Raw genomic sequence first — 14,203 nt, forward strand, 5'->3', positions numbered from 1 at the left:
GCTGCTGCTGCTGCTGCGCGGAGGGAGCCCGGGCGGAGGGATGTGGGGCTTTGGGGGAGGCAGGATCTTCGGGATCTTCTCCGCTCCCGTCCTGGTGGCCGTGGTGTGCTGCGCCCAGAGGTAGGAGCCGGCGTGCCGAGCGGGGAACCGCGCTGATGGCTCTGCCCCCCTCCCCGTTCCACAACCTCCCTCTGCCTCCCCCGTCTCTTTCGCCCCCACAGTGTGAACGATCCCGGCAACATGTCCTTCGTGAAGGAAACGGTGGATAAATTGCTGAAGGGCTACGACATCCGCCTCCGCCCGGATTTCGGAGGTGAGTGCCCGCTCCCCCTGCCCCGGGGCTGCCGCCCGTCGGCCCCGCCGCCCTGACACCGCGCTGTGCCCGCAGGTCCGCCCGTCTGCGTGGGGATGAACATCGACATCGCCAGCATCGACATGGTCTCCGAAGTCAACATGGTGAGTAGCGGAGCTCCCTCGCTCCGTGCTTCAAACTTTGCTCCCCCGTTCGGCGTCGCTTCTCGCCCCCGGCTCCCCGGGAGGAGGCGGAGAGCAGCACGGTAGCTCTGCGCGGGCGGAGGGCGCGCGGTTCTGGGATCTGGAGCGAGCGCGGCCGCTCGCGGGTTCTCCGGAGCAATGAGGGAACCCTCGGCTTCTCCGAGCCGTGAAGGGGCTGCCGGGATCAGCGGGGACAGGAGCGGGTCTGGTGCGTGCTGCAGTTCGGCCCCAGTCGGTGCAGTTTGGTAGTTTGGCGATAGGAGATGGAATTGCTGTTTTGGTTTTCTTTTTGTCCTCCTCCTGAATGGGAGGTGGGTTTTTCTTTGTGTTTCTGAGCGAATTCCTCGTTCTTCTCAATTTGGCTCTTCTTTCTAGCTTTGCTTTTGCGGTCCTGACGCGCAGGTAGTTGCATTTATGGCATTGAAATCATTCTACGCATTTAAAACCTGAGCTCTGTCTCAGTAAATAGGACGCTAACATCAGCTCTACCTCAGTGCTCTGGTTGCAGCGTTGCGAGCTGACAGAGCCCAGCTTCATGCACGAGCTGCACATTTTCTTTCATTCTGCCCTTTCCTTCACCTGCTGTCTCCAAAATTTGGAGATAAAAACTTTTTGCTGTGCTCCTGATCTTTTACAAATGGCTCTCGCTGGCACTCAGTACCTGCTTACAGTGCCATCGGCAGCTGCCCTTCTCCTCATCCTCATCCAGAAGGGGCAAATGGGGCAATTCACATCCGTAAGAGTTTGCTTTGGGTTTCTTGCAAATTCAGGCAGTAGAGACCTCATTTATTCCATGGAATGTTCTGTACCTGTTGCATTGCTCCTCAAAGAAGTGAAAGCGGAATCTTTGAAGAACAATTCTGAGTTCTGGGTTCACTCTCCCTACCGCCACCTTCCCACCTTTGGCTGTGCTCCATACTTAGCAGAGCAGCGCACTGAGGATTGAATTAGTATATGTAACACTGTCTATGTGTGAAGTGCTACATCAGCAGTAAATATCAGAAAGAGACCAAGGCTGGAAAGAAAACTACGGGATATATGGAGCCTTTTTGTTGTTGTTGTCTTCGTCTAGTTTTGGGAAAGCCTCTTAGATTTAAATAACTACTCATCCAACCCACTAAAGCAGGGCTATGAGGAAGAGTAAATAAATACACTGCTTAAAGTGCTGCTAGCCTGGGTAATTAGATCTTACAGGAGGCCAGAGTGCCTCAAGAGGATGGATGCCCTCTGGTTTTCCTGGGCAGGTGAGCCAGCCCTTTGATTCCATTAGCTCTTGCTAGGCCAAAAGTCTGTGCCCACTGCTTCCCAGAGCTCTGCGGAAGTGAAGAATGTTTTTTGAGGTGTCTTTTTTTGTTTGTTTTTTGTTTTTTTTTGGTTTTTTTTGGTGCTCTCTCATGAAGCACATAAGGTCTGAAAAATGGTGACACTGATGTAACGACAGAAACAAGTATCGGTTTCTATAAAGGAAGTGCTTGCAAAAGCCGTGTCAATTTACCTGAGAAAAAAAATAAACTTCAGAAAGGGCTTCTAATTGGTGAGCACTGTACTGCAGTGGGATTTGCAGTTGGTCCTGTCTCTTCTGCCTCAGAAAGAATCTTTTCTGAGTAAGCCCAGCTGCGTTCCAGCACTGCCCGAGTTGCTTTGTTTCGGTTACTCAGGTAACTTTATACTCATCTGCAAAGATTCTGGTGTAAATATTGAGAAACAGTGAATGAGGAAGAAAAGAAACAGCTTTTCAAAAATTACAAACTGTACCATCTAAGGTAGCATTTTAGAAGAAAAAAAAGGCAAAGTTAGTTTGAAGACCAGAGGCATCTCTGCTGAACTTCACACTTCTTACTAATCAAACTTTTAATTTTTGATGTACTCTTCCATTTAATGCCAAGCAGATAATGTTAGCACTGACCTTTTGCCTCACTAACTATTGACATCTCTGACACAAATTTCTTTCTCTGAACCGTGTTAGTATGGACATTAATTCATTTGATTTAACTCTAGACATTGGTGTAACCTTTTATAAATTAGCCTGTTAAAATTCATCTCTATGTTAAAAATAAAATAACCAGGGAATTAATATTCTTCAATTTTACGAATATAAATAAAAAGTTATTACAGCAAGTTTTATTATACTACCTTCCAGGCAGCCCGTAATGTAGCTTTTGATGATACGTTGACAATCCTTTGTAACAAGAATTATAGTTTGTGTCATACGCTTTTGTATTCTTACTCAAATTGCAGCCTTCTTCTTCAGTGCATCCTCAGTTACAAGGTATTCATTTGACATTCCAGCATTTCTGAAATGTGTGTGCTTTTGATTCTTCTTTTGAAAATCATTAAAAGTCCTTCACCTTCTGTAAATCAAGATTAGCTGTAGCTGTTTTTGGAAGAGACTTATTGAATAGTGATGCGCATCTTTCTTAGGTTGCACAGGAAAGTTAACATTTTTCTTTACTTTTGATGTTATAATGCTAAGCTGGATCAAGAGAACTGATGCAAATGTCAGGACTGTGCAGCATCAGATTGTTTTTCTGAAAAATTTTAAATCAGCAGTTTCTATTTCATTTCATAACATCTTGAAGGCGTTGGGTAGCGTTATTGAAATTGTCACTCTGCTGTACTATTTACATCGTACCCAGAACTCAAAATACTTATGAAGTAAAAATAATACGCCTTCAAGTTTGTACTTTAAGTTGCATATATGGTAACAACAATGGATTAATGAAGTTGAATTGCAAAGTGCATTTTTCAAGAAAGAGCTGCAGCCTGCTAATGAGCTGAGCATACATGAATGCACATGAGCGCATTACTTCCCCGCTGTACTTGTGAATGCCTTCACATGGTCATTTGACTGTTCCACAAACTTTCCTTTTAATTGGGTATTTAACCACTGTTATTTTATGCACCTCTACAATAACTGCATTTAAAACTTCTGCAAGAGCATGTAAAATGTACGCTAATACACATCTCCAAATATAATACTAATGGATAATATTAGAGATAATATTTAGAAAACACTACAAAACCTTTTCAAAAGAGTACTGAAGACCGTAGTTGCCAGATAACGATAGATTAGCTTTATAATAAATCATTTTGCATGATTTTTGTCACTCACGTTCTGTAAATTCTGTATTTTGGAGGTATGCTTTACTTAGATGGTGCAAGATGAAATAGAGAGTTCTGGTTTTTACTGATCTGTCAGCCTCTTTCCTATTGGACAGAATACATAATTACTGAATTTTCACAGTCTGATTTTTTTGTTCAACATTTGGCCTATGAATTAAGTGCTTTAATTCCAGACATATAATTTCCAAGCATCCAAAGCCTCCTGTAGCATTTTGTACTTAAGAAGTTAAATAATCAATAGATTGATTCTCCAGACAACTCCCTCTTTAAACTCATCATTGCAGCTGGAAGAATAAGGTGCTGTGCTTTCATTTTTCATCATTTGAGGATGTGGTTTATAGTTTGTGGGAGATAAAGCTGGAGAGTGGATAGAGAAAACAAAGGGATCCATGCAAAAAAAAAAACAATTTTTTCTCCTTGGAGATCATGTTTTACAGAGAATAGCCTGATCTCTTGTAAGCAAGGAATCTTATGGCACTGCTTTCTAAACTGCTCTCTGCATTCTCTTTGTGCTTACAGGGACTTATGAGCTGTTGATCCACGGTTTTTGAAAGGCTCTAATTTCAATAAAATTAAACCAGGAAAACCCAGGAGGCGTCACTGGCTGTATAGTCATCCTGCTGTTCTTGAGAATACTGTACTAAGAAAATTAGTTGACATAAAGTCAGACCATAAAGCTTATGAGCTGTTGTTTCTGAAAAAGATGTAATCTGTTCTATGCTAACACTGTAATTTTTTTTTATTTTTGCATATGTTCCAATATAAAACTTCAGGTATGCATATGGATTCCACTGGGTGCCTGCTGATTTTTTCAGTGTGATTTTGACATCTTACTGACAAACTATGTTTTAGTTGCTGCTGTAAGGTCAACCAAAGTTCTTACTCACACAGAACAAGCTTTGTCTGCTTTTCTTGGGTAGCATCAGGAATTATTCTGAGGTAAATTGATTAATACCTCACCTAAAGTACTGGAGACACAGGACCTTCACGCTTCCACTGATGAGATTTGTCTTGTCTTACTTTAGATGCCTGAAAAATGGGATATGATTCAGTTCATGTACATTGAGATGCATGCAATTAGATATCTAAGTGCAGGCTGGATTTCTAAGCTCTATGACCATAGTTAATGGAGATGCAGGACAGAATTTGTCTGCTTAGGCAAATGTGTCTGTTGTCATTTTGGCTCTTGTATCATACTTGGCCTCCAATTTCCAGTCCTTAAGCTCTGCATCATGGCTGCATGCTCCGTGCAAGTGCATTGGATATCATATCAGCTGCTACAGTTTGAACAATTAAGTCTTATCAATGCAGCTTAGAGAGTCCAGAAAGCTTTTTATTTTAAGTAAGGATGACATTTAAATAGCACTTATTAGGTGCCCCAAAGTGTCCCTTTTGTCTCTGACTGTCTCTTCCAAAGGGTACTCTTATAGACGTTATGTTGTGCTTGCCAGCCCTGTGCAGGTGTTTTATATAATCCAAAACAGCAACAGGCACTCATGTTTAGGTAAGTTAATTCTTTCTTACTAGAGAATTCTAGCCCTTAGGCTGGACACCCCAAGCTTGTCATCCGGGTTTGCTCAAGACTCCGGAGACAGAGACAGACACTGAATCTTTGGACAACTGCAGTGCTAGGTGCTGCAAAACATAACTTCTGTTTTCTGTCACAAATGTAGCGTATGTTTCCTGACATAAACATCTACTTTCTAAGTACTTTGCCAATGGAATGTGAAAGTTACCTTTTGTGAGAGATAATGATTGTGACATATTTTGTTTTGACGATTCGGATGGAGAAATTAAATGGGTTGCAATAATAGAGTGATTACATAATCATTGTTGTTATAACTAAATTTTCTAGCTACATGAAAAGTCATGTATGTAATGCATGTATGTGAAGTATAAAATAGAATATATAATTGTGTATTCTTTTGAAAATTTGTATTTTGATGTACATAGGGAGACTACTGGATGATACTGAGTAGATATGGTAGATCTTATATAGGTATTGTTTTGGCATGTATATATCTAGATATGTCTTTGATAGATAACGCATGAAAAAAAGGAAAAAGAAGGAAAAAAATCTGTCCAAACAGGGAAGCGTCATCTGAGGCCAACGTCGCCCTGCAAAGAGCAGTGTCATTCTGCTGGTGATGACCCAGCAACCAACGAGGCAGCTAGGAGACACAGCAAATGGTGTGGCTGGTAGAGGACCATCTATCTCAGCAGGTTATCTGCCCTTTGGTTGCCAGCTGGCAACAAGAGCATTCTTCTTTCTAATACTCTGTCTTGGCTGGATCCATTTGCTTTTTCAGGAGTGTCCGTGGACTTGCCTAGCTCTGCATCTCTCCATTCCTGTGATGTTTCCCAGCCCCTGCTGAGAGGGAGAGGGAAGTGCTTGTAGAGCAATAGAAGTTTAAGTCCTGTCTGGCCAGGGGAATTGACTATAAGCTTATTCACAGAGGAAGGTGGCTGCTGTGGTATACAGGGATCTGGCTGTGAAGGCAAGAAATCCCTGATTTTGGAAAGATGAGGAGGTAGTTCATGTTGCTGGAGGCCGGCAAGGGCTTCTTGGAATCTAAATCCAGCTGCCAATGTTGAATCATCTTGACCTGGATGATGATGAAATAGATGCAATCTGTGACAATATCAACCTGGAATACTTGCAGACATTTCAGGGGACAGAAAGAGAATTCAAAATGATCTATACAAGGAAAAGGAATTTTTTTAAATAAAGAAGGTATTAGTTGAGGCAAGCAAGTGCTAGATTTTGTAAGAAAAGAAGAATCCAGTACTTAAAGTGAGAAAGAATTGGTCAGGCTGCAAGATAGAAAAAGGAGGTGGAGACTGTGCTGGACCAGAATCTAAAGTGAGTGGAGAAAGTGAATTCAAGTTGCTAGTGAAATAGCATTGAAAAAAAGATTTCTCTTATTCTCATGCATACGAATAGGAGTATCATTCAGAAGACATCATTGACTATTAGTGGAGTCTGAGCAAGAATGCTCTGTCCAGAATTGTTGCACTGGCTTTTCAGGGAGATATAACAGGAGGCATAAGAGAGAAAAACAAATGTTTTTTATTAAGATAATTAGAAAACAATATATTTCTGGCAATGGTGAAAAGTGAGTATGTTTAGAACTGAAAAAAGGATGGAGAGAGGACATACATTTCCTAGTATGCAGAAAGCTGGTGGTGAGAGAATGATGACCAACTGCTCTTTGGAACTAATAGGAGTAAAGCCTAAAAAAATTAATTATTGCATTTCAGATTAATTTTCATCTAGCTGCATTTGTTGTACCATCTTCTTTGTTGTAGGTCTTTAAGAAGAGAGTAGAAAAAATCCTCTTTGGTGCTCTTGTCTCTGGATAGGCTGGCATAGCTGATAGTTTGAGATCTTTTCCAGTGCTGTGTTTCTGTATCTGTGCTCTGGTTTAATTACTTCTGTCACAGTGGGCAACATTGAGATGCACACACAAGCTTGTCTTTATTTAGTTTCAGATACCCTTATCTTATGCTGATACTCCAGAAGATCAGGAGTATCCCACAGATCCCTTGTAATATATGCCACTGCTGTAAGGGTGTGTCAGGCCACTGAGGTGTCATTAGTTACCAGTGTGTGCATAGCTTCACCATGTTCTCAGTATTCTTACACTGATGGCAGCAGGTGTTGAATGCGTATTCTCTAAAATATACAGTGCTATCTAGATGTATACCCACTATATCTAACATTTTTTCCCATTGCTGTGAAGACAGAAGATGGGAAAGAAAGAGCAACATTTATATGAAGATTTCTATTCATGCATTGAGTGCTTATTTATTGACAGTAGTTGTACCGAAAGCTCAGCAACGGCACAAAGGCACTGCAGACAATCTCGTGCTCAGCAGAAGGTGCAAACGTAAGACCATCCATGGCACGTCTGACTATAGGTCCATCTGGCCAAGTATTCCAACTATGATACTGACTGATAAGGGGCGCATAGGAAGAAGGAAATAAGCATGCGTTAGTCTTCTCTGTAACACGATTTGTAAGATGAGACTTTCTGAGTCAGAGAAAGTACTGCTTGTTTAAGTGTAACCAGAGAATTATGGTCATTTAATAACAATGCACTTTTCCCCACAATTTTTATTTAAATCGAGATTTGATTATATAATGAACTCTACCTATCAAGTGCAATTTATTAATATTGAAGGATAATAAAAACTTTTGGTGAAAGAGGTTGAGTAATGTTCAGTTATCATTAGAGGTTTTAACTTGTCCAGGACAAACTTTCTTGTTTCTCTCCTGTGACACACACTCATAAAAAAATAGCTGGAAGAGGAATCGTTTCAATAGGAGAGTTCATTTAAAATTTGTAATTGAATTTCACAGATTCTTATAACTACAGAAATTGCAATGAAAGAAATCCCTAAGCCTAGGCATGTCTAATTCATTATTCACTATTATGGATTTGAACCAATAATTTTGGCAAAATAATTTGTTCTCTCAGCAGTTAGAAGCCGGTTACAGGTTGCTGTGATAATGTAGCCTGCAATGTGAATGTAATATTGCATACAGCAGAGAGGGGAGGTAAAACAGCTGTGCTGGGAGGTCTGCGGTTACGCTGGGTAATTGGCAGTTCAATAGCAGTTAATGACTTTTTTCTTTATACTAATAAGAATGTTGAATTTTCATTAGTTCATGGATATGTCTCCATGGCACAACACAGTGTTCTGCAGGGATGCAGAGGTATGTCTGGTGCAGCTCGTACAATTTCTGGAAGCTGTGAGGTTACATCAGCACAAAGCAGAAGTGTCAGGGGGAGTGAGGTCCTTGAATAGGGCTTTTTTTTACACGTCTAGGTAGGGATTATCCAGCAGCCATCAGAACTCCCGTAGCAGAGGGGACATTAGGCAATGCTTTATGTTCTGAGGTGCAGGTGGAAGATAGCTGGGGTGACCATTCCTGCAGAGGTGCCTGTCTGGAAGTACTAGCAAGGAGATGGGGTGGGAGATGATAGCAGGTTGTCCGAGGATGGGTGCTCACTGTTTAGTTAATGTTGAGATGAGTTCCACCTCTTGTTCCTCTTTCATGGACCTTTTCAAAGGTGAGTGAGAAAACGTACCAAACTGGTTCACAGCTGATCTTCAGCAGCACCAGGGAATGCTGCCAGCAAGTTAGGACACAGGTAAAATTCTGTGTCTAATTCAAAGTACCAGGAGTAGTTCAGGGAAACTCTGTGCAAGTCCTGAACTGAAATACATATAGGACACAGAGAATAACCTTTAAAAGCAAGCTCAAATCCAAGTGATTAAAAACAGCTCATCCCTTGATCTCTTAATTGAGATGTAGGATAGCCCCACTACCAGACTCTCCCAGTTCTTAAAGGAAGGGCTTTATTCTGGAGTCACATGTGGCTATGTGCTGATTGCATCAGGAATGTTTTAACATCCCCCATTTAGCTGCTTACTTATCCATCATGGGCTGAGCAGGTGAGCTCATTGCTTTGGTTACATCTGATGTTGTAGGTGTAGTGCAGTTCATGTGCTGTGTGAGCTGGGACCTTTGCTCTGTAGGACTGGGCTGGTGTAGAGTATTTTCAGGAGCTGTGTCCCTCTTGTATTTTTTAGTGGGGAAATGAATCTGGAAGAGTGAGAAACAAAATCTAATTAGGATACTAAAATGTAAACTAGAGGAAACTATTTTTCAGTTTAATCACAAGTTATTTTCTATTAAGTATTTTGTATGAAGATCACTGTCTTGTCATGGTTTCTTTGCCACTGTAGCTTTTAAAATGCACTTAAATTTTAAAATTGAAGATATGAGACAAAATGCACATAAATTCTGAATTTTAAAAAGCACCAACTCAATATCAGAAATAAAGTAATCAGTATAAAGAAATCAGTAATAAAGTAAGCCTTGTTCTTCATTAGAGATGCAAAAGATGAGCTTAAGCAATTTCCTGTACCATAACACAGTAACACAGCTATGTTTCTCTGTACCACCAGTGTCTTGCTTTAGTTTCTGACCTCGTTGGCTATTCAGGTGGTGACACACAGCCTTTCTAAGCATTTTCTGAACATGTAAAATATGCTTTTCTCTTGGATAACAGAAACATATCCCAAACTAATTGGCATTTTGCATAGCAAAATGTTTGCTGGACTTGCAGATAGCTATGACCTCAATTTCCATTCTGGAGGAATCCTATAAGCTACATATCTGATAGATTTAAGAGTCGCCATTCTCCTGATAATTTCAAGAATGTCAAGACTTCAGTGCTTGAGGTCAGGCATGTATTCGTGATACATTAAAACACTAGCATATTATTGGTATTCAGGTGTTTTCCCACCTGATACTTGGGTATTCTCCAAAGGTCAATGCAGGCTGGGTCCCTTCCCAGCTGGCAGTGTAGATGCAGCTACTTGTTCTGTGAATCAGTCAGCCCATTTAGACAGAAGATGTGCAATACTGTGCTGCTTCTCCTTTGGACCCTGGCTGACTTTGCTCTGAACGATACACGCATCCAAAAAGTGCAATTAATTTTGCATGGATGCAACAATCCAGACATCCCATGAAGTCAAAGAGAAGCAGTTCTCTGGAGGGAGTCATATCCTGTCTGTCTGGCAGTGCCTACATTAGAAGGTAACTTAGTGTGGAGAGCTTGTATCTTCTCATTCTTTGTATAGGCAGCATGGCTTAGGCCAGATGTCTGTGTTACATTTCTGGAAGCCACCTGCATGTCCTCTTGCTTCCATGCTGTCTGAGCTTTTTGTTTGTCCTGTAGAGTGTGTTCATAAACATATGTGTATATGCACTCTGCATGTTAGGAAACCATTGTCACAAACTTGTTTCTCAGGATGATCTCTCGGTTTTACCTCTTCATAGCATTTTTTTTTTTTTTTCAGAGAATACAATGTATTCAGTTGCATCATGTGGCCAAAATGAGCAACAGTAATGTGAAGGAGTTTGAGACAGGATTGGAGCCAGCTATGCTGGGCAGCTACCACACAATTAAAGACAAGTGGGCTGGATGAAAAAAGGGGTGACCAACAGGGTAAGGGCAGTGATTGTCCCCCTATATTCTGCCACTGTGAGGCCCCATCTGGAGTACTGTGTCTGGGCCTGAGGGATGCAGAGCTTTTGGGGCAGGTCCAGAAGAGGGCTGTGAAGGCAATCAGAGAGAGCTTTCTCTTATGAAGAAAGACTGAGGGAGTTGAGCTTGTTCAGTCTAGCAGAAAGAAGGCTCTGGGGAGACCGCATTGCAGCCTTCAAGTACTTGAAGGGAGTTTGTAAGCAGGAGAGACTGGTTTTTTACATGGGCACATAGTGATAGGACAAGGGGGAATGGCCTTAGACTAAAAAAGGGGAGATTTAGATGTTAGGAGGAAATTTTTTCCTTAGAGGGCGGTGAGGTGCTGGCAAAGCTGCGGAGAGAAGCTGTGGTGCCCCATCCCTGGTGACACTCAAGGCCAGATTGGATGGGGCCCTGGGCAGCCTAAGCTGGTGGGGGGCAGGCCTGCCCATTGGCACTGGGTTGGAACTGGGTAATCTTTAAGGTCCCTTCCAGCCTAAGCCATTCTGTGTTCACATCAGCTCAGGTAGATACAGGGTTTCTGTGGAGGACTTCCAGAGCCCTAACCTCATTCATACAGACTAAAGGAAATGCACAGGCTGCATCAAGGATGTAGGTGCAAGTTAGTGGCCTGGAAGAGGTGGATTGGGCCTTACCTGGGCTTTTTGTGGCAGAGAAAGCATCTTGGCCTTGGGCAATAAAGACTTAGGAGATGTGGTTTTTCAGCACCTGAGTGTTCATATGGTGAACAAGGGTGATTAAGAGAAATCAATTTTGAAGAGGGAATAATTCATTTCCTTTTAATCAAGAAATGGTGTCTCCCTTGGCATTTCTTCCATCTTTTTTTTTTCCCCCCATAAAAATGGTTGAGCTACTGTGGGAATAGATCAGCTATTTTAAAAGGTTGATTAGCTACCTACTATTCTTTTTATAAAGCCTCCTCCTTAAATGGTCAGGAAAAAAAAAAAAAAGATGAAAGAAAAAAATGGGCAGTGAATTAGAAAATGCATTTAAGAAAGTTGATCAGCTTATCTTTCCAGTAGACCCACTTTAGTCATATGCTCATATATTATTAACCTGACTGTAAAGTACTGCGTCAAGGTTGAAACTGTACATCTTTCTCGGCATACCCACTCATGTGCTGTGAGGTGCCTTTGGAATTGCATGCAGATGCTGTAATTTGGAAAGGGAAACCAGAAGTGTGCCTAAAGTAATCTTGTTGTCCATTAGTGACGTGTTTCTTTTTCCTTACATTAAAAAAGTTATCTTTAGTCCCTATCTTTTACTTACTCTTCCTAATGAAGTCTAGCCCTAACACTTGTGATGCTGTCCCTGCTGTCCCTTTCCTTCATTAGTCACATTTAAAAGGATCTCATAGATGATCTTGCCTTATATTTCTCTAATTACCCACAGACAAAAAATGCATCATGTCAAGTCGCTTTCTGGCACAGAGGTTTATATATGTGCAAAGTGACTAGGAAAAAAAAAAAAAAAGAAAAGAAAAAAAAAAGAATTATTCCATTCAGATTCCTTTGACTGCTGATACTAACTGAACAGCTGTCTTGAAGACAGAAGTCATAGTCATTTATTACTACTTTTCTCTAAAATGCCCTGAATGATTTTTTTGAATAGGTCAAGAATTTGATCAAATCTCAGGTGACTCCTGTACAGATCTTTTGCAGTTTTTCTTTCTCTTCCCTCCCAACTCTTATCTGCAGCTACTGTAATTTAAAGCAGGAGGCTGCATTTTTCTGGTTGTTACTTTTCTAGTTCTTTTCCTAAGGTGTGCAATCTAAAAACAAAACAAAAACTGCTGTGGTAAAAAACAAATCTCCCCCACTCCCTAGAAACACTGCTGAATTAAGCTAACTGCAGATGTAGTGTGCTATTTTCTGGCACACAATTAGGAAGTCATTCTGAGCTTGACAATAGCTGATGCTTGCTACTGCACAGCATAATAATAAATATGTTGTGCAATTTTTTTTTTTGCAACACTATTAACTGAATGACTATAACATCTACAGAGCAATGTTGAACATCATCTGCACACTGCTGTATAGTATTGCTGAATTCCGTGCATCTCTTTACACATCAATACATTATTGTAACCTCCTTCATGATAATGAAATCAAAGCAAACCTGAAACAAGATGTTATAACGAATCTATACATAACAGCAGATCACTTCTGATAAATTCTATTAAAACACAGCAGTAATGCAGTAACAACGCTGAAGATTTAGAAGATGGATTTAGTTAATTGCTTCCAGGGGACACAAAATAAAATACTGTCTTTGAAAGATGAGTGATAAATCTTCAGATGTATAGAAGTAATGGGTTTGAAGAATTGACTAGATGTAGTGTTGATGAAGGCATTTGAAGGATGAAGGTGTCAGGGTTACTTTTCAATCTGTCATTGAATTGGAGTCATATATCATAGCAAACATATTTTGTCTTAGTTTCTCCTGTATTTCCATCTTCTTCTCCCTGTTCTCTTGCTTCTTCTGAGATTACTACTGTGTTTATATCCTTTTCAACCTGCTGTCCCTTGCTGAATCTTCATATCTGTTACTGCCTAGTTATCTTTCTGTCAGAATGATGGTATTTTTTCATCAGCTCTTGCAGCAAAGCCAGCCCATTGGCACTTAGGCTTTTCTGTATTCTTCAGGATGCCCATCCCTACAGAGAGGCTTCCCTTTCCCATCACTCAGCTCACAGCTGCTGATCATTTCCCGTGTCTCCCTGTGTCTCCTTATCTACCAGTGTGCCATTACTATCACTACAGGCTTCTTCAGTTCTTTGAAAAAAATTGGAAAGTGCTCATTTTTAATGCTACTGTTTTTCTCTGTCTTACTTGTTTGGTTGGTTATATGGCATTTTTTTGTTGTTGTTGTTGGTTTTTTGTTGTTGTTGTTGTTGATGAACTGTTGTGTGCCATGTCAGTAAGTACAAAAAGGGACAGATATCTTTAAAAGCCCACGGTGACCGGACTTTTGTGAAACAAATCTTGTTTTACTTATGCCTGTGCAATTCCTGAATTATGCCATGCTGTCAGCTGTGACTATTTCTAATACAGAGTTTGAGAACACAGGGAGCGAAGGCAGAGGGAATTGTTAAATTTTTAGATTGCTGTAAGATTATAGTTGAGTGGAAGTTCGATTTTATTTGCTTATCATTGCTCAGCAGGGACAGGGTATGTTTAGTGTTTTTCACAAAAAAACAGTGGTAAATAGGCAGTTATTTAGAAGGAGCTACAATCTCCATGATGAGAAACGTTTATTAAGTATTCCTCCCAAACACTTACTTTACTGATTGACTGAAAAAAACTCCAGAGGATACTATTTTTGCATCTTATATCATATCATACTTCTGAGGAACACGTTTTACTTTTCAGAGAAAATACAGTGTCAAGCCTGGCTATTCCACAGTCTTGCAATTTCAGTGGTACCTCACATCTATCAACCATCACACAAAAAGGCAGAAGTAAATCAATGCAGCACTAATGCTGTTGATGTCTTTACCACAAGTTATTCCACTGCATCTT

At 40.8% G+C, this 14,203-nt stretch overlaps 1 protein-coding gene across 1 annotated transcript in view; it reads left to right on the plus strand.

The window, feature by feature from the left end:
* The first annotated feature begins 12 nt into the window (after nucleotides 1-12).
* The window catches only part of GABRB3 (gamma-aminobutyric acid type A receptor beta3 subunit), a 114,314-nt gene continuing 100,123 nt past the window's right edge, over nucleotides 13-14,203 (plus strand). The window contains exons 1-3 of the mRNA XM_010727547.2: nucleotides 13-120; nucleotides 222-313; nucleotides 389-456. Coding sequence (XP_010725849.1) covers nucleotides 41-120; nucleotides 222-313; nucleotides 389-456 — 240 coding nt within the window. The 5' untranslated portion in view covers nucleotides 13-40. The remainder of the gene's footprint in view (nucleotides 121-221; nucleotides 314-388; nucleotides 457-14,203) is intronic.

This window comes from Meleagris gallopavo, chromosome 1 (genome assembly GCF_000146605.3).
Source record: "Meleagris gallopavo isolate NT-WF06-2002-E0010 breed Aviagen turkey brand Nicholas breeding stock chromosome 1, Turkey_5.1, whole genome shotgun sequence".
In the NCBI taxonomy this organism is placed as follows: domain Eukaryota; kingdom Metazoa; phylum Chordata; class Aves; order Galliformes; family Phasianidae; genus Meleagris; species Meleagris gallopavo.